Source organism: Bidens hawaiensis, unplaced genomic scaffold (assembly GCF_021521415.1).
Source record: "Bidens hawaiensis isolate Kalapana, Puna unplaced genomic scaffold, B.hawaiensis_p1.1 tig00025185_1, whole genome shotgun sequence".
In the NCBI taxonomy this organism is placed as follows: Eukaryota; Viridiplantae; Streptophyta; class Magnoliopsida; order Asterales; family Asteraceae; genus Bidens; species Bidens hawaiensis.
Genome location: NW_027494007.1, coordinates 183290 through 204913, shown reverse-complemented (window position 1 = coordinate 204913; position 21624 = coordinate 183290). Strand labels below are relative to the sequence as shown.

At 35.5% G+C, this 21624-nt stretch overlaps 1 protein-coding gene across 4 annotated transcripts; it reads left to right on the top strand.

The window, feature by feature from the left end:
- The first annotated feature begins 5898 nt into the window (after nucleotides 1–5898).
- Nucleotides 5899–12860, top strand: LOC143571046 (ubiquitin-like domain-containing protein CIP73). 4 transcript variants are annotated; one of them, XM_077056565.1, is made up of 19 exons: nucleotides 5899–6025; nucleotides 7051–7180; nucleotides 7267–7384; nucleotides 7473–7583; nucleotides 8124–8233; nucleotides 8303–8374; nucleotides 8483–8629; nucleotides 8703–8772; nucleotides 8864–9018; nucleotides 9125–9289; nucleotides 9361–9432; nucleotides 9511–9631; nucleotides 9695–9754; nucleotides 9838–9909; nucleotides 10002–10042; nucleotides 10130–10285; nucleotides 11063–11566; nucleotides 11659–11808; nucleotides 12732–12860. In XM_077056565.1, exons 2-19 carry the CDS (start codon nucleotides 7064–7066, stop codon nucleotides 12789–12791), a joined length of 2301 nt encoding a protein of 766 aa, XP_076912680.1. In that variant the 5' UTR covers nucleotides 5899–6025; nucleotides 7051–7063; the 3' UTR covers nucleotides 12792–12860. The 4 variants fall into 4 exon arrangements, with proteins under 4 accessions (XP_076912680.1, XP_076912677.1, XP_076912678.1 ...); XM_077056562.1 differs by having other exon boundaries at nucleotides 8118–8233; XM_077056563.1 differs by having other exon boundaries at nucleotides 5940–6138; nucleotides 8118–8233.
- The last annotated feature ends 8764 nt before the right edge of the window (nucleotides 12861–21624 follow it).

The following is a 21624-nucleotide window of genomic DNA, read 5'->3' as shown; positions in this document are numbered from 1 at the left end:
ACGTAATCATTTTCTTTTATTATTTAAGAATACTCTTTATTCTTTAAATAATATTTTCATAACAAAGAATATAATCATATATACTTACACACATATATATGTTATCACTATATTCATCAATCATATTTTCATTCATTTCTTTGTTATGTTTTATTTTCTTTTATCAAGGCATCGAGTATAACCTCGACTTAAGGTTTAAGCCTTGAATACAATATTGAATTATATTAAGTTCGATATTACGCCTAACCTCAAGTGGCGTATAGAAACTCTAGGGACTCGAGCAGCATTCCAACGCTGCTTTACTTTGCTCGACACGCTAATCGAGAAATGCCAAATCTTCAACACTTGTTGACACGACTTTCGAGATTCATCACCATTATAACAAACACCTTTGATCGTATGTGGGTAAAGGGTGGCACAACTTCGAGGAAACGTTGTTACACAATTGAGGGATCGGGACACGCTTAACGAGGTATTAAAGCACGTTTATCGAGGTAAAGCTAGAGAGAGAGAGTAGTGAGATGTGAGGGCAATGTTGGTGTGCAGAAATGAGCTGCCCTTGGCCGCTATTTATAGACCAAATCTTGGGTCCCATCGTGTACCGCGCCCGGCTCCAAAGTACCCCGTCGCGTACCGCGACGTAGGGTTGATGACGCAGAGGTGTAGGCCTGCCACGTGTCGACACGTGGCAGTCACCGCTCCACGTGGCAACACGCGGCGGCAGTGTTGACACGTGGCAGCACATAGTGCCACCGTGTGCCACGTGGCACACGTGTCACACTGTGTCAGACTCCCCATTGCGTACCGCGATGGGAGTCTATTCTGACCTGTCGCGTGCCGCGATGAGTCAGGAAAATTAGATTTTACAATTTAGACCCTCAACTTTGGAATTTGGCAATTTCAGTCCCTAGATTTTGGAAAGTTGATACTTTGAACTCGAAATTTTCACAGTGTTACACACGTCGTGTGCTAATCGCAACACACAATAGCTTTTGAATTGTCACGCAAGTTTCACATATATATTTTTTGGCCCCTCAACGTTTGTTTCACATATTTTACTTTTTGGCTCATCAACTTTGGTAATGAATTTTTTACCCTTACGTATTTACTTTTTGGTCTACTCAACTTTGATAATACACTTTTGCCACAATACTTTTAGTGTAACACATCGAACTGATATTGGCCGACTTCTTGTCGCATACTTGCCACAATGCATGCTAGCTTTTCAAATATGTAACGCATTTAACCCACATACCTGCAACGCGCGGGTACAATTGCTTGTTATTATTAATACTCATATGTCTTGGCAATTTATGATTGTTTTAGTTATGTTGTACATTATTAAAACGTTTTTTTTTCATAACAAGGTTTTCAATGAGAGTAGCCTTTCTATCCCTTGAGATATTATTCGGCTTGTTCTCATCCTATCCTCTGTAGATCATACTAGTAGTTTTTGCTATAAGCAAGATTTTAATAGGTACATTTGTTTGTTTGTAAATTTTATAAATGAAATTTGTAACATTGATTTGTACGTTTAAGGTGGAAATGAACGCATTAAAATGTAAGATCGCTTCAGGGGCATCCGATAAAATTGTAACGATATTAACTTGTAAATACTTAAAAAGATGTAATAAGTAAAACTTGATTACAAAAATGAGTTTCCACATCAAAATTGTATCTTCACTTTACAATTAAAATGTTAGTGTGAAAGGGTGGAGACTGACGGGAATATGATAGCAACGAACGAGGTTTTGATGCTTGAAAGGATTGAAGGTTAAAAGTGGATAATTAAGCCTATAGTCGTCTTCAATCAAAGAAGAACAAGCGGTAAGCTTTTCTTTTGACACTAATCCTATAAATCCTCGAACAGAAATGAGTTTTGGGTGAAATGATGTTGTACGTAGAAATTCCGTTTTATTAACATTGTACGTGAGACTGTGAGTCTAGCCTTTCATTTATTAGACTTGAAAAGATGACGTGAATTTTTAAGCGCTAAGAAGCGATAAACAACACATGTAAGTGTTGTGTAAAAACTATGTATTCAACTTCATGAAATTAACCCAAGTTGGATTTTCTATATGGGTAGTACTATACACAATTACACACTATAACTTTATCAAAATGAATTATAATCATCTTTAATAAAGTTTTGAATAGAAATCCATTTATAAAGATTTACTAAAAAATCAGCTAAAGAACGAATAATGATTAAGTTTGGTGTTTGATGGTTTATATATGGGGGACTTTAAAAGACTTATTATAATGTCACTTCTGAAAGTGACATTGGCTTGCCATTTTATTACTATATATAAACTAGATTTTCACACGGCGTGTTACAATTGGCGCGTTACAATTGGTAAAACCTTAATGTTGAAACCTGAATGTTGGTACAACCTGAGCGTTACGTCGGTTTGAATTCAGCTAGTATCATTTACGTTTGTTACGACATAGACACCATTGGTTAACCTTAACGTCCAAAAAAATATATTACTCAAATTAACATATAAACAAAATAAATTATTTAAAATGGCGTTTTTTGGTGGATAAACCCAGGTGGTGTAAAACCCAAGTGATGTCGGGCCTCGACATTAAGGCTTAACTGCACAAAAATTCGGTCGGTTTTGGCTGCGTTTGTTACTGTAAGAAAGGGGGAAATATAATAAATTGAGTGTACCAATTGGGTGATGTCGGTCAGTAAACTCGGGCTTTAGTAAAACCGAGCATTGTCGGTCATGGGCGTTGAGATGTTGAGTCTATGCAAATTCAGTCGTTTTCCGTCACGTTCGGTATGATATTGGGATTAAAACAAACAAAAGAAAAAACAAAATTGTCATTTGACCAACTTCCATTATTTTCGTTATGATAACAGAACGAAACAAATACAAAAATAAAAACAAAATGTTATGGACAAGTTCGGTGACGCAAAGTGGCCCATTGGCGACTTAGCGGCACCAAACTTATCATTTATGTATATTAGATAATAAGGACATTGGTGCCGCAATTTGGTGACGTAAGTGGTTTATTGGGCCACTTGATGGCACCGTGTTGGTTAATGAATTTTGTTTTTTTTAATTCAGTTTCCATAATAAACGTAACTAAAACCGATCAACGCCAATTTTTTTTGTTTTAGTTCCGGTATCATAACAAACCTGAAAAAAACCGATCGCGTTCGCACATACTCCGACCTTATTTAAAGCCCAAGACCGGCAACACTCGGTTTTTACCAATGTGCAAGTTTATCGACCGACCGAACCCCCCCCCCCCCAATTGGTCCTTGGTTGGACCACCTCAATATTTATATTTTTTCAATTTTTAGTTCTGGCACCGTAACGTACATAATCAAAACCGACTAAATTTGTGTCAAGTTATCGCCTCAATGCTCGGGACCACAACGTTTGGGTTTCACCACTGGCCGGGTTTACCAACCAAATAAACATCGTCTTAAATACTTTGTTTTCTTATATGTTAATGTTTTATATGTAAAATTGACGAATTAAATTTTTGTGTAACGCTCAAATTTTACCAATTATGTCTATATCGTAACTGCAACTGATACTGACTGAATTCATGTCGACTCATTGTCGTAACGCTCGGATTTTACCATCTGCCCGACGCTACGCACCAGGTAGAAAAATCTAGTTATATAATACTTTGAATTGGTTGAATTTGTAACCACATGGAGAAGTTTTGAATAAAAACTCGGTTATCAAAGACTCATAAAATGAGTGGTGAGAAACAAAGATTTTTAACTCAAATGTATAATGTATAGAACTTTATGAAAATATGAAATTAATATTATATTATTATAAACATAACCAATTGTAAGTATTGTAGAAATGAACCGATAATAATAGGTTGGACTTTAAAAAGAAGATATTTTGAAATGACAATTATGTTTAAATTAACCAAATGACTAGCCATAAATTCACGGTGACTAATCAAATGGACTCTTTGAGTGAATAAGGGTTATTAAAATTGGATTGGGAAGTGATGATACGTTAATTTAATTAGTTATTTTCATAAGTCATAACAAAGCAAGTCTATATGATATCAAGAATAAGTTGTATTTTGCAATTCTATTTTGATACAAACAATACTCTTTAATGAATGAAAGTGAGTGATTCAATTTTCTAAATCATACAAACTAATATATATGACTATATGTCATCAGATATATAATCCAGACACTCGTAATGAAGCCCATTATTTGTGTTTTGTGTTTAAGTCAAAACTTATTCATTCAAAAAAGAAAAAGTTTCATTTAAACAAACGTAATTTTTTTACGACAATGTAACTCTATTTTCAAATTAAAATTGATTTGACATAACATGATTTGAACTCTTACTCTTTAGAAAGAAAAAAAAACAAAACCTTATCCACATAAAGATATTTATTATGTTAACTCAAAGACAGAATCATAAAAAAAATAATTTATTAGGTATATTTTATGTACATGTTAAATAGTTTACAATCACCAAAAGTACCAAAATTCACATATGCATTCATCTTTTCATCTCTTGTGCTTGTGTCTTTTTTATGGCTAGCAATCGGTTATATTACTATATATAATATAGATGGTCTAATCGTACATCGTAACACAATAGAATTCCCCTTTTAGTCATGTTGGGAATCTCTTGTCACGCAATACTCCGGTAGCTGCTCTCCACTTACACCATTATGCCTAAATGTAATGAGCTACATTGTTGCCTATATTCCCATCACTATTGACAAACAACTATAGATACTTAAACTTATTTGTATGTGGGACAACTTTCAATTTGGTAGTCTTCATCATCGTTTGTGTCATTAAAGTTACAATAAAGGCACTCTGTTTTATAATGCCTCAATCCTTAAACGTTGTTGCTCGACACTCTCCGGTCACTCATTAGCCTTGTGTATTCTTTGCGACTAGTACAATTTCATTCGCAAAGAACATTCACCACACAATTGCTTTCCAGGTCGGCTTGGTGGATGCCGCCTTCACAGCGGAAAAAGTCGATGTCCCCACTAGTGCACACACATGTTTCAACCTTGTGATACACACCCTTGACTATCTCCATAGACCTCCTAAACACTCCTCTTTCTCAAGGCTATCCCATATCACTAGACGTGGCACATTTAAAGTAAGCCCTCTCAAAGTCAATGAAAATCATATGCAAGTCTTGTTTCTTCTCTTGATAACATCATTACACCAGCCTCGTTTTACCCTCTCTTGTCTATACTTTTTATACGCGAATTATTTATGCACACGATTTTTTATGAAAAATATTTTATACATTCACAAAATCAATCAAAATGAAATGATATTCTTTGTTATAACAATTGAAAAGAGAACAACTTTGATTACTTATAAATATAACCATTAAATAACATATTTATGACATTATCTTCCAGGAGACCACAATCCACACCCTAATATATGAATTGTCATGTTTTGATGCTACACACCAATAACATATATTATTGTGTGAATACATGCATAGTCAATTGAACGCCATCCTAGAATCAATTTAACCGAATACGTATAGAAAACCGAATAAGATTAACACATGCCTTGTTTCATGATGCGATGGCGGGGGACTACTAACATCGTACATACTTATAATAGAGTGATACAAAACTTAAAACAACATACCTGATAATACATAGTCGATTTAAATCACTGCAAATTGAATTCCGTAACCGACTGAATCCCAACTGAACGCATGTTATAACCGCTCAATTCAATTATTAAAATATAACGAACAATAACGACTGTAATTAATATAACCATAACCGTAGATACAAGAAGCAACGCCCGAGATCAACCTGTAACATCACCAGGGTAATAAATATAACGGAATCTGATGGAGTGTCAAATTACCCGTTTGCCCATTCAATCTGATATACATACATACATATACAATATTATACATACATACATATAGTCAATTCTTAGTTTGTTTGTTCTAGATCGTTCTACGAATCTTCAGGGAGTCAATCAACACGTCAGTCACCATTCGGCATTCAACCATCCATCCACTCTGTAAGTTATTAAGTAATATATATTTACACACACATACATACATATATATCATCCAAATTAACCTTCTTTGTAACTTATACGGATTGATTTCTGATCTCATCGACGTCAATCAAGTGAGTTATTATTCAATCAGAACCATCGATTGGCAAAACCCCCAATTTTTTACTGTATGATTGAAACCCAAAACCCTAATTAAGCTGTATGGTTTTGTTCTTGTTATAGATTGGAACTTTATTAGGATTAGCATCAGGGTTTTGATTCACGATCTGGGTAGTTGATGAATTGTTATAATATGTTGATATGGTCATGTTTGAAGCTGAATGTGTGCATTATGTGCTGCGGTTTACATATATTGATATTAGGTTTATATTACGTTTTGCTTAATTACTTGATCAGTAGTGATAGTAGCTCGTGGAGACGTAGGATTAGGGATTTCTAGGAGAACGTATCGGCTTTAGGGATTAGGCGTGCTTTTTGGTGTAGGGGAGCGCGTAAGCCTAGGTCGGTTGTGTGTGTGTGGGGGGGGGGGATCTGAAAGTTTTTTAGGTTTTCGTTAATTTGTATGGGCCCTCGGGTGGACAAAAGTGAAATTGCATTAATTTTGACGTTATTTTACTAATCTCGTGAAAATAACGTTAAAAGTGGCGGAAGGTTAATCAGACATCATGTGGTGGTGTTGATAGAGGTAAGGCCAATGGTTGAGTGTTATGTGCCTTGTGTCCAAGGCTTGATGCAAAACCACTATCGAGCTGGGTGTTTCACTGGAAGCAACCTTTCTATTCCTATGGGGTAGAGGTAAGGCTGTCTACATTTTACCCTCCTCAGAACCTACCATAGCTTTGCTATTGGTGGGATTTACTGAGTACGATGATGATGTTAATACGTGCTTGTGTATGCCTTCCTGACAAGCTTTTTACATAGATTTTGATGTGTTGTTTATGTCTTGTTATGTGTTATGTGCGCGCTTTTTAGTGATGTTGGCATGTGTTTTTATTTACCTCATTGTGTTATGGTTCTTGTTTCAGATTCAACCATCCAATGGCAGACGAACATGCGAGCATGAGCAATGTTGCTGGTGAAAGTTCTAACTCAACAGTTGACATCCATATCAAGACACTTGAATCACAGCTGTACAACTTTCGTGTCGATAAAAATGTATCATGTGTTTATTTTTTACTTTACATATGTTTATTTTTGTTAATCAAATTGCTCATTTGGCTTTTTCTATGTCGAAACTTCAGATGCTAGTTTCAGCATTTAAGGAGAAAATAGCTAATGATGTGGGCCTCCCGGTTGGACAACAAAGACTGATCTTTAGGGGCAAGGTTCTGAAAGATGAACATCGTCTTTCTGAATATCGTATTCTATTTTTAATTAGTTTGCTTATTATTATTATGCTAAAAGTGAAGATCATATGTTCATGCTTCAAAGCCTTAACGGTTTATAGACGTTGAAAGCGGGCACACATTGCATCTTGTGGCTAGACAGCCTGTTGAATCACAACCTTCTTCTGGTTCTTCTGCCAACACAACTACAAATAGTAGTAACACTAACACAGGTATGAATATGATTACCTCTTTATCACATGAGTAAACTGCGGTTGCGTCTCTGTGGTTTGTCTAAATCTGCGGTTTTAGTCCGATAGTTTCAAATTTGTGATTTTCGTCCCTATGGTTTCATTTCACTTGCAGTTAAACCCGATCACACTAACGCCGTTAAGTTTGATCGTTAAACCCATCAGTTTGCCCCTTACGTGAGGGGCAGTTTTGTCCTTTTTTCCCCGAGTACACACCACCCCCTCTTGTGAGGGGGCTTGCGAATTAGGGTTGGGGTTTAGTTGGGGAGAATAAGGACAAACCTGCCCCTCACGTGAAGGGCGCTTTGATGGGTTTAACGACCAGACTTAACGGGGTTAGTGTGGTCGGGTTTAACTGCAAGTGAAATGAAACCACAGGGACAAAAATCACAAATTTGAAACTATCGGACTAAAACCGCAGATTTGGACAAACCACAAGGACGAAAACCGCAGCTCACTCTTATCACTTTATGCCATATTAAGTGCTATAATTTCGTTGTCGCATTATTGTTACAGGACCAGATTCTAATGCTCCTGGTTCACGTCCACGTGTTGCTGTTTCACACAGTGTTGTACTTGGGACCTTCGGTGGTGGGGACCAGAATGCCGGTGGTGCTCAGGATATTAGTCGGGTGTGTTAGCCTTTTGGTGTTCTGTACTACGTTGTCTGTAAACTGATAATTTAAACCTTTTGGTGGTAGGTTATATCGGCTGTTTTAGATTCTTTTGGAGTTAGGGATGCTAGTGTGACAGTGCCACAACAAAATATGCAGGTGAGTTTATGTTGCGGTTTTGTGTATATTGTACTCAAATAGATATAAAAAAAAGAGAAAATAGGATTTTATCTGATATTATTTTTTTGGTTGTGTATCTGTTTACAGTTTAACATTCCTAGACAAACTAGCCAAGGAAATGAAGGTGGAGCTAATGTCAACAGTCAAAGTCAACCGGGAAACCCTAGTCAAACTGTCCCTCAAGGGGTGCAAATTCCTTTAGGAGCAGGAATAGCTATACCGACACTTGCTACGGTAGTAAAAAATCAACACAACTTTTTAAAACTTTTTTTGCAACTTGCTATATTGTCTTTTGTTTGTATTTCAGCCAATTCCCAATTCGTTAAACACGCTTTCTGAGTTTATGAACCGCATGGAGCAGGCGTTGTCAGAAAATGGTATTGACATAGAAACTATTTCTTTTGTTTCTGCTTTTTGTGCAAAAATAATATATCTGAAAGTTTTCTTTTTCTTTGGGATTATTGCAAGGTTATCAACCGAATCAACCTTCAAACGGTGCTGAACGCTCACCGCCTGTAGAATTACCTACCGGTGCTCGTGGTGTGCCATTACCTGCAGCTCTGGCTGTTGTTATGCGTCATGCACAACGGCTTCTCAGCGGGCCTGCTATCGATTCTCTATCTGTACTAACTCTCCTTTCACCCGTTTTAGTATTCTTTTATGAATATAAAGTTAAAAACAATTAATATACTTACTATGTGTTAATTGTAATATGCTGCAAAACTGTAGCATACTGCGGGCCGACTAGAGGAAGAGGAGAGTATTACTGACCCGACAGTTAGAACTCAAATTCAGTCGGAAGCAATGCAGTCAGGGCTTGCTATGCAACATTTAGGGGCTCTTTTGCTTGAACTCGGTCGTACGATGTTGACTTTGCGTGTTGGACAGTCTCCTGTATGTTCTTTTTTGTTTTTCTATTATCTTTAGATGAGCCTTTTGGTTTGATTAGGGTTTGCATGTTTTAGGCTGAGTCGTCTGTGCATTCTGGACCTGCTGTTTATATCTCCACATCAGGACCTAATTCTATAGTGGTTCAGGTTTGTTATTATATATCTCTGTCTGTGTGCGCGTGCATGCAAATACTTATAAGTATGCAATTTACTGTTTTCGTGCAGCCGTTTCCTCTACAAACGAATTCGCTATTTGGCGGTAATGCTATTCCTATAAATTCAACCGGGTTCGGTCCTGTTGGCATTGGTGCGGTTCCAAGACACATTAATGTTCATATCCATGCGGGTATGTATATAAGCTTCTTGTAATTTAATTAACAATATCTCACATTACGTAAGTTTTTTCTAGGAATTGGTCAAAGGGGAACTAATGCCGAGCCAAACCAAGGAGAACGTGCTAATGGAACAGGTAATATTTTATCTTATTTTTGCATTATAACAGTTAACAAACATTTGACTTTTGTTTTATCTCATATAATTGATTAATTTTAGCTGCAACTGGAGTCAATTCGCAACCTAGAGGAGCCGACGATAGCACAAGGACTGAAAATCAGGCTCCTGCAGGTATTATATTATGTCGAATGTCTAATTGTCTGCATTTTATGTTTAATTGGATTTTGTGTTTACTTTTTAAACTTTATTATTTGTAAATCCAGCCCAACCAGAAGGAAGCGTGCCAAAACCTGAGACCAAGAAGGTATTTTTTATTCATCTTTTTTTTTTTTTGGAAATTTTCAGTTTCATAAATGAAAGAAATAAAGAACACTTACCAAATATTGTGCAGGATACAGAAGGCACGGAAAGTACAACTTCCAGTAGCAGTGCAATAAAATCTACTAACGATGCAGAAAGCGCTTCATCATCAAACACGGTTACTGATAACTCGGGAAATGCCCCGACTGTTCCTCTTGGACTCGGCTTTGGAGGGTTACAGCCCAAGGTTTGCTCTTGCTCTGTATTTTTATGTACTTGTAGCGCATAAAAATCATAGTTGTTAAAATCGAGCGCTTTTTGCGCATTTAAAGCGCCAGGCGCGTTAATTGCGAGTTGCATGCCTCAGATATTTAAAGCGCCCATTAAATGTTCCCAACCTTCCCATGCATATTAAATATCAATTAAACAACCTGTTCATATTTTCTAGGAGTACCTAAAAGTCTAAAACTCCACTATTAAAGTACCATAATTTGTTCCAACCTGCCCATGTGTATTAAATATCATTTAAATGTCATTTGACTTCTTACAAAATGATTACAATATTCAAAATTCGTGATTAGGTTTTATTTTTTAATTTTTGGAAATCTGGATATTATGATAGATGTGGTAATGCTTCAATTGTGGATGGATCAAATTGTTGTTCTTGGCAGTTAAAAATGAATGCTTATAGAGTTGTTGAATCACTGGATATTATGATAGATGTATTAATGATTAGGTTTATTTTAATTATTAAGATGTACTTGGTACATGTTTTGGATTTTGGTGTTTGGTTTTTCTATGAACTATTTCAAGAATGAATGTATGTTTTCTTATTAAGATGTTCTATTTTAGTTAAAAAAAATTGTTTTTTTAATGTGCGCTTTTTTTTAAAAAAATCGGGCGTTTTTTTTTGCGCTTATCGCCTGAGCACTAGGCCCAGCCTCAACGCTTTTGAGCGCTTATCGCATTTGATAACTATGATAAAAATATATAATTATTTATAATATTTATAAATGTGATTTAGAAAAAAAGTCGGCAGACAAAACCAGAGGCTACTAGTAGCAGTGCGCCTCCTGCTAATGAACCTGCTTCAACTCCTGTTGATGGTGAATTGAATCCTGCTGCAATGATGAATGAAGTTATTGCTAGTCCCGCTTTAGACGGTTTGTTGTCTGGACTTGCAGGCCAAACCGGGATCGGGTCGCCAGATATGTTAAGAAATATGTTAGGTCAACTAACTCAGAACCCTGCAATGATGAACACAGTCAACCAAATAGCTCAGCAGATTGATGGTAATCAAGATTTGAGTAATATGTTTTCCGGTATGGGTGGACCTCGTGGCGGCAGCGGTGGCGGCGGTGGTTTTGATCTGTCAAGTATGGTTCAACAGATGATGCCCCTTGTTGCTCAAGCTTTTGGCGGTGGCGGTCCAGGTTCGGGTTCAGGTTCAAATATGTTTCAACCACCACCAACTGTAAATCGTGAACTTCAGTCCACAACGGTTAATGATATTTCAAGTGATTATCAGGTTGGTTCTTGACTTAACGAAGAAAAGATTCATAAAAGCACAGAAAGTTTGGATCTTGACGAATAAAAATCTATCTTTTTGTTTGTTAGCAGGTGAATCTTCAAGATCTGGTTGAGAAGATTGAACAACAGGAGTCACCGGAAGTGGTTTTTTCGTCTGTTGTTGAAGCTGCTGCTCAATTGAATGATGATAATGCTGACGGGATTACTGATATATGTATTGATGAAGAGGGTCTTGCTCATGTTAGTATATTTATATTTTCTATTTTCTTTTTTTATCATCATCTACAGCCCTGCTTGCAGTGCGCACATATGATGTATATATGTGTGAACCCTCGGGTGGGCAAAAGTGAAATTGCACTAATTTTGACGTTATTTTACTAATCTCGTGAAAATAACGTTAAAAGTGACGGACGGTTAATCAGGCATCATGTGGTGGCGTTGATAGCCGAAAGACAAGGGTACATGCACCGATCAGCCGGTGTCCCGATGATTGAGTGCTATGTGCCTTATGTCCAAGGCTTGATGCAAAACTACTATCGAGCCGGGGGTCTCACCGGAAGCAGCCTCTCTATCCCTATGGGGTAGAGGTAAGGCTGCCTACATCTTACCCTCCTCAGACCCTACCATAGCTTTGCTATTGGTGGGATATACTGAGTACGTTGATATTGATATTTTCTTTTTTTAACTTTGGGAGTATGTGGTTAAAAGTGGTGTGCAAGAAACCAAAAAACCCAAACCGAAACAAAAACCGACAGTTTAGTTTTATGTTTTTGTAGAAACCGAACTAACAGTTCGGTTTTGGTTTTGCATATAATAAAAACCGAAATCCTAAATTTTTGTTTTTTATTTTTTATTTTTTATATTTTATATTAAGTAATTTTTAAGAATTTAATAAACATGTAACTCAAATATTTTTGGTAAAATCTTTAATAGTCAATTATTTTAGAATTAACAAAATTATTTATTCCTAAATTAATTATTTTTTGAAACCTTTTTTTTTTTGACCTAAAGTTTTCAAGATCAAATGACAAAAAGCGAATAAACCAAAACCGAACCGAAACCGAAAAACCCGAAACTGAAGTTTTTGTTTTGGGTTCGTTTTAATCAAAACCGCACCAAGCACACCCTTAGTTAAAACGGTATTTGATCGTGCAAATGTGCAGGAATTTATGGAAATGTTGAAGCGTGATGTGTCAAGACGAGCTGAAGAAGAGGGAGAATGATGGTTTTGTTTGTTGATTCTTGTTATGTGATGATTGTTTTATAAAATTATTGTACAAAGAACCCTTGAGGCATTGGTATTTGACATGATTGTTAAAATTAAATTATATATCTTCTATAACTTTAATAGACAGCTTGAGTATGAAATTTGATTTTGATGGGATTCATTTGGTTTTACTTTCTTATATGAAACAAAACACTTGATAGTCACTTACATTAATATTAATCAAGAACATTTAAGTAAACATTAGTTAAACACTAGTTGATAATCATGAAAATTAAATTTATGTTCATTGTAAATGCGTGTTCATCTCTTCAGGCATGATCTCATTTTTTGGAGTAAAGCTCGATTCGCATAACTCGCTACTTTCATGACTTTGTTGACCAACCAAAGTCAAACTCGCATCGTTATCTTCATCTACAACCTCATGAGAACGGTGGCGATCAAAGGCCGAATGGATAATGTTTGCAATAGCTTTAAGGACTTTTTGTTGGTTAGATATAGTGTCATCTACATACGCTTTAAACGCATGTAGTTCATCATCAAGTTCTTTGGATTCGGTCTCAAGCTTGTTTATTTCATGCGTTAGTTTCTCGTCAGACGTAACTTGTTTGTTTCTCCTCTTGATGTTTATCAACAATTGCGGTTTTCCCTCTTGGAACCACTCGTTTGCATACTCACGACGATCCCACGAGACCTTCTTGAACCCCTGATTCATATATTAAGTTAAATGTATGGTTAGTTATTTTAAACTATAAAAAAATTTGGTTTAATATTCAGTTAAATCTTACATAGTTGTCAAGTTGGGTGATGAAGCTATCGAAATTATTACTTTTCGACATCAAAGGGAGGACGTTGTTAACGAAGTCCGTTACATTCCAAATAGCAAAGCTTGTAGCACCACCAGAAACTTGGTTTTCCATGCGGTTCGAAACCCATGAGATGGTGGAGTTGATGGCCTCATTACTAACCAACTCATAGAGCTTGGTCAAAAAATTAGGAGGCCGACCGCAGTTTCGTACACCCTTAATTGGTTCCGGTTCCGGTAACCCCTCACTACCATCACTCATCTCAATATCTGCCATGGTAACCAAAGGTTATATGAGAAAGTTTTGTGTATGAAAATGTTATGTGTTTACTGTTTAGTGATATATTTATAATAGAAATTGTGTGGGATTTTGGTACAAGTATCACACATATATTTAAGTGTTTGATTGGTACAACTAACACACTTATCAAGTGTTTTGAGGTACAACTTTCACACTTATAGCGTATGTTTAATGCACTCAATATTCGGTATAGCAAATGAAAGGGAAAACCAATAATATAATCGTAATATGTCCAAAATTTGTTCGTTCTTTTGTATTTTTTTTAAATAATAGAAACTGTTCATGAACATTATAAGACAATCAAGGTTAAACATGTCTTCATCATCCTATATTACAAATTTATTTTTTAAACGATGAAAAATGTATGTGTTTTTTTCAAATTAATTCATAACTATACTTTTGATTATATTATAAATAAATTACAAGTTTACTTATAATACATTTTCTTTTTCTATACATACAGAAAAACCTATTATATATTAAACAAAACTTTAAAAAAAAATAAAAAAAATAAAAAAACCGTCTTTTAAAAACCACACATCCTACCAACCCATCTTTCTTCTCCTTCAACTATACCTACAAGACAACCCATCTTTTTTTCTTCTTAAGACAATGTGTAATAGGGCGTTATCCCCTCTCATAAAGTAGTAGTGAAGGCTAGTAGTCATGATCTTTGATTCTTTGTTACTCATATTGCATTCATATGCTTTTCACTTTGCTCTAGGCTTACCGTAACCTTTAATATGTCTTACATCGATTTTCTAACTGTTTTATGTTTACTAATAGTGTACCAAAGTTATATATATATTAAAAATCAAATGATTGTTGTCTCACAAGACTTTTACATATATATTAAAATTTACTATAGTGTACTATTCATGAGTTAAATCAATAAGGCCTTTACATGTATATGCATTGCATCTCTACTTTCAATATAACTAGTTACAACAAATTCACTTTCAAATTTGATTTTAATATCATTTTATGTTTACATGAACATATTGATTTCCAAGAGTTTTGTCGCTATAGTTTGGCACATATACATTTTTAGTCACTAATTTTAAGTTTCACGTATATATGTTATTGGCCCCTCAAATTTAAGTATCACATGTATACGTTTTTTGCCCATCAACTTTTGTTCTCCCTGTCTCGCATATATATGTGGTTGGCTACTAAATTTTGGTGATTAAACTTTTGCCACGTAACCTTTGTCTTACGAATCGAACCCACACCGATTGATTTCACGTTGTCACACCCCCGTCTAAGGCCTAGGAGCGTGACCTAATAGTTGGTATCGTGATTGTAAATAAATCAGAGTTGCATTTAGTTGCGGAAGACTTATAAAACTTTAAGGATCGAAAGTGTAAATTTATATATATAATCAAAAGACGTGATTATAAAATACCCGTTTAAGTTATTACAAAATATTTAAGTGTTTATGATTACAACCACCATATTAAGTTATTACAAAATAATCCGAGCCATCGGATATTAGTAGCACTTCGACACTCCAAGTGCTAAACTTGTTCACCTGCAAAATGTAAGAAAATACGTCAGCAACGAATGCTGGTGAACACGCTGACGCAAAAATAATTCTTTTACTTTATTACCCCTCGAGACTACGCCTGTCTCGCCCAACGTGGCTTAGGAATAACAAAGTCAAATAACACATTATAAACTAGAGCCTCTACACTAGGTCACCTCACAAACACCGCAACGTTTGACTTCATTAAGTACCCGTAAATATACACATACGGTCGTACTCCCTGCAGGAGAGCGTCCTACGACCAAGGGTGGTGCGAACATGCCCATACATCGCATAGTACCACCTATGTAAGGATCCAGACATATGTATACCACAGCCTGAGGGCTAGGTTTATACCCATAGTTATAACGGTTTTAGGAACACATAGTTCCTTGTAAACAATTTCATATAACAAGTTGACTCTTTTGGAAATAAGTTTTAAAAGTTTGGGGGCGTATTCACCTTGTCTCTTTAGGATCGGCTTCACTCACCGTCCAAGGGTCTTTCCCTTTCTTTTATCTCGAACCTATAGTTACGAGTATAAATGTTTGTTAGTCGGATACACGATCCGGCTTAAGACCTTTAGTCTTATATCTCAATCCTCGATTGAACCTCTAGTTCAATTCTTATTTACTTGAAAACCTATTGTTTAAAACTAAATTTATAAACCTTTAGTTTATATTCAAAACCCGACGTTTCTTCTTCTCCAAGAAACGTAATCATTTTCTTTTATTATTTAAGAATACTCTTTATTCTTTAAATAATATTTTCATAACAAAGAATATAATCATATATACTTACACACATATATATGTTATCACTATATTCATCAATCATATTTTCATTCATTTCTTTGTTATGTTTTCTTTTCTTTTATCAAGGCATCGAGTATAACCTCGACTTAAGGCTTAAGCCTTGAATACAATATTGAATTATATTAAGTTCGATATTACGCCTAACCTCAAGTGGCGTATAGAAACTCTAGGGACTCGAGCAGCATTCCAACGCTGCTTTACTTTGCTCGACACGCTAATCGAGAAATGCCAAATCTTCAACACTTGTTGACACGACTTTCGAGATTCATCACCATTATAACAAACACCTTTGATCGTATGTGGGTAAAGGGTGGCACAACTTCGAGGAAACGTTGTTACACAATTGAGGGATCGGGACACGCTTAACGAGGTATTAAAGCATGTTTATCGAGGTAAAGCTAGAGAGAGAGAGTAGTGAGATGTGAGGGCAATGTTGGTGTGCAGAAATGAGCTGCCCTTGGCCGCTATTTATAGACCAAATCTTGGGTCCCATCGTGTACCGCGCCCGGCTCCAAAGTACCCCCGTCGCGTACCGCGACGTAGGGTTGATGACGCAGAGGTGTAGGCCTGCCACGTGTCGACACGTGGCAGTCACCGCTCCACTTGGCAACATGCGGCGGCAGTGTTGACACGTGGCAGCACATAGTGCCACCGTGTGCCACGTGGCACACGTGTCACACTGTGTCAGACTCCCCATTGCGTACCGCGATGGGAATCTCTTCTGACCTGTCGCGTGCCGCGATGAGTCAGGAAAATTAGATTTTACAATTTAGACCCTCAACTTTGGAATTTGGCAATTTCAGTCCCTAGATTTTGAAAAGTTGATACTTTAAACTCGAAATTTTCACAGTGTTACACACGTCGTGTGCTAATCGCAACACACAATAGCTTTTGAATTGTCACGCAAGTTTCACATATATATTTTTTGGCCCCTCAACGTTTGTTTCACATATTTTACTTTTTGGCTCATCAACTTTGGTAATGAATTTTTTACCCTTACATATTTACTTTTTGGTCTACTCAACTTTGATAATACACTTTTGCCACAATACTTTTAGTGTAACACATCGAACTGATATTGGCCGACTTCTTGTCGCATACTTGCCACAATGCATGCTAGCTTTTCAAATATGTAACGCATTTAACCCACATACCTGCAACGCGCGGGTACAATTGCTTGTTATTATTAATACTCATATGTCTTGGCAATTTATGATTGTTTTAGTTATGTTGTACATTATTAAAAGGTTTTTTTTTCATAACAAGGTTTTCAATGAGAGTAGCCTTTCTATCCCTTGAGATATTATTCGGCTTGTTCTCATCCTATCCTCTGTAGATCATACTAGTAGTTTTTGCTATAAGCAAGATTTTAATATGAACATTTGTTTGTTTGTAAATTTTATAAATGAAATTTGTAACATCGATTTGTACGTTTAAGGTGGAAATGAACGCATTAAAATGTAAGATCGCTTCGGGGGCATCCGATAAATTGTAACGATATTAACTTGTAAATACTTAAAAAGATGAAATAAGTAAAACTTGATTACAAAAATGAGTTTCCACATCAAAATTGTATCTTCACTTTACAATTAAAATGTTAGTGTGAAAGGGTGGAGACTGACGGGAATATGATAGCAACGAACGAGGTTTTGATGCTTGAAAGGATTGAAGGTTAAAAGTGGATAATTAAGCCTATAGTCGTCTTCAATCAAAGAAGAACAAGCGGTAAGCTTTTCTTTTAACACTAATCCTATAAATCCTCGAACAGAAATGAGTTTTGGGTGAAATGATGTTGTACGTAGAAATTCCGTTTTATTAACATTGTACGTGAGACTGTGAGTCTAGCCTTTCATTTATTAGACTTGAAAAGATGACGTGAATTTTTAAGCGCTAAGAAGCGATAAACAACACATGTAAGTGTTGTGTAAAAACTATGTATTCAACTTCATGAAATTAACCCAAGTTGGATTTTCTATATGGGTAGTACTATACACAATTACACACTATAACTTTATCAAAATGAATTATAATCATCTTTAATAAAGTTTTGAATAGAAATCCATTTATAAAGATTTACTAAAAAATCAGCTAAAGAACGAATAATGATTAAGTTAGGTGTTTGATGGTTTATATATGGGGGACTTTAAAAGACTTATTATAATGTCACTTCTGAAAGTGACATTGGCTTGCCATTTTATTACTATATATAAACTAGATTTTCACACGGCGTGTTACAATTGGTAAAACCTTAATGTTGAAACCTGAATGTTGGTACAACCTGAGCGTTACGTCGATTTGAATTCAGCTAGTATCATTTACGTTTGTTACGACATAGACACCATTGGTTAACCTTAACGTCCAAAAAAATATATTACTCAAATTAACATATAAACAAAATAAATTATTTAAAATGGCGTTTTTTGGTGGATAAACCCAGGTGGTGTAAAACCCAAGTGATGTCGGGCCTCGACATTAAGGCTTAACTGCACAAAAATTCGGTCGGTTTTGGCTGCGTTTGTTACTGTAAGAAAGGGGGAAATATAATAAATTGAGTGTACCAATTGGGTGATGTCGGTCAGTAAACTCGGGCTTTAGTAAAACCGAGCATTGTCGGTCATGGGCGTTGAGATGTTGAGTCTATGCAAATTCAGTCGTTTTCCGTCACGTTCGGTATGATATTGGGATTAAAACAAACAAAAGAAAAAACAAAATTGTCATTTGACCAACTTCCATTATTTTCGTTATGATAACAGAACGAAACAAATACAAAAATAAAAACAAAATGTTATGGACAAGTTCGGTGACGCAAAGTGGCCCATTGGCGACTTAGCGGCACCAAACTTATCATTTATGTATATTAGATAATAAGGACATTGGTGCCGCAATTTGGTGACGTAAGTGGTTTATTGGACCACTTGATGGCACCGTGTTGGTTAATGAATTTTGTTTTTTTTAATTCAGTTTCCATAATAAACGTAACTAAAACCGATCAACGCCAATTTTTTTTGTTTTAGTTCCGGTATCATAACAAACCTGAAAAAAACCGATCGCGTTCGCACATACTCCGACCTTATTTAAAGCCCAAGACCGGCAACACTCGGTTTTTACCAATGTGCAAGTTTATCGACCGACCGAACCCCCCCCCCCCCCCCAATTGGTCCTTGGTTGGACCACCTCAATATTTATATTTTTTCAATTTTTAGTTCTGGCACCGTAACGTACATAATCAAAACCGACTAAATTTGTGTCAAGTTATCGCCTCAATGCTCGGGACCACAACGTTTGGGTTTCACCACTGGCCGGGTTTACCAACCAAATAAACATCGTCTTAAATACTTTGTTTTCTTATATGTTAATGTTTTATATGTAAAATTGACGAATTAAATTTTTGTGTAACGCTCAAATTTTACCAATTATGTCTATATCGTAACTGCAACTGATACTGACTGAATTCATGTCGACTCATTGTCGTAACGCTCGGATTTTACCATCTGCCCGACGCTACGCACCAGGTAGAAAAATCTAGTTATATAATACTTTGAATTGGTTGAATTTGTAACCACATGGAGAAGTTTTGAATAAAAACTCGGTTATCAAAGACTCATAAAATGAGTGGTGAGAAACAAAGATTTTTGACTCAAATGTATAATGTATAGAACTTTATGAAAATATGAAATTAATATTATATTATTATAAACATAACCAATTGTAAGTATTGTAGAAATGAACCGATAATAATAGGTTGGACTTTAAAAAGAAGATATTTTGAAATGACAATTATGTTTAAATTAACCAAATGACTAGCCATAAATTCACGGTGACTAATCAAATGGACTCTTTGAGTGAATAAGGGTTATTAAAATTGGATTGGGAAGTGATGATACGTTAATTTAATTAGTTATTTTCATAAGTCATAACAAAGCAAGTCTATATGATATCAAGAATAAGTTGTATTTTGCAATTCTATTTGATACAAACAATACTCTTTAATGAATGAAAGTGAGTGATTCAATTTTCTAAATCATACAAACTAATATATATGACTATATGTCATCAGATATATAATCCAGACACTCGTAATGAAGCCCATTATTTGTGTTTTGTGTTTAAGTCAAAACTTATTCATTCAAAAAAGAAAAAGTTTCATTTAAACAAACGTAATTTTTTTACGACAATGTAACTCTATTTTCAAATTAAAATTGATTTGACATAACATGATTTGAACTCTTACTCTTTAGAAAGAAAAAAAACAAAACCTTATCCACATAAAGATATTTATTATGTTAACTCAAAGACATAATCATAAAAAAAATAATTTATTAGGTATATTTTATGTACATGTTAAATAGTTTACAATCACCAAAAGTACCAAAATTCACAGATGCATTCATCTTTTCATCTCTTGTGCTTGTGTCTTTTTTATGGCTAGCAATCGGTTATATTACTATATATAACATAGATGGTCTAATCGTACATCGTAACACAATAGAATTCCCCTTTTAGTCATGTTGGGAATCTCTTGTCACGCAATACTCCGGTAGCTGCTCTCCACTTACACCACTATGCCTAAATGTAATGAGCTACATTGTTGCCTATATTCCCATCACTATTGACAAACAACTATAGATACTTAAACTTATTTGTATGTGGGACAACTTTCAATTTGGTAGTCTTCATCATCGTTTGTGTCATTAAAGTTACAATAAAGGCACTCTGTTTTATAATGCCTCAATCCTTAAACGTTGTTGCTCGACACTCTCCGGTCACTCATTAGCCTTGTGTATTCTTTGCGACTAGTACAATTTCATTCGCAAAGAACATTCACCACACAATTGCTTTCCAGGTCGGCTTGGTGGATGCCGCCTTCACAGCGGAAAAAGTCGATGTCCCCACTAGTGCACACACATGTTTCAACCTTGTGATACACACCCTTGACTATCTCCATAGACCTCCTAAAAACTCCTCTTTCTCAAGGCTATCCCATATCACTAGACGTGGCACATTTAAAGTAAGCCCTCTCAAAGTCAATGAAAATCATATGCAAGTCTTGTTTCTTCTCTTGATAACATCATTACACCAGCCTCGTTTTACCCTCTCTTGTCTATACTTTTTATACGCGAATTATTTATGCACACGATTTTTTATGAAAAATATTTTATACATTCACAAAATCAATCAAAATGAAATGATATTCTTTGTTATAACAATTGAAAAGAGAACAACTTTGATTACTTATAAATATAACCATTAAATAACATATTTATGACATTATCTTCCAGGAGACCACAATCCACACCCTAATATATGAATTGTCATGTTTTGATGCTACACACCAATAACATATATTATTGTGTGAATACATGCATAGTCAATTGAACGCCATCC

Coding starts and splice junctions, on each gene's coding strand:
- LOC143571046 (XM_077056562.1), top strand. CDS start 7,064: ATGGCAGACGAACATGCGAGCATGAGCAATGTTGCTGGTGAAAGTTCT. Junction 9,433..9,510: donor CTAATTCTATAGTGGTTCAG/GTTTGTTATTAT, acceptor GTTTTCGTGCAG/CCGTTTCCTCTACAAACGAA. Junction 9,632..9,694: donor TAATGTTCATATCCATGCGG/GTATGTATATAA, acceptor AGTTTTTTCTAG/GAATTGGTCAAAGGGGAACT.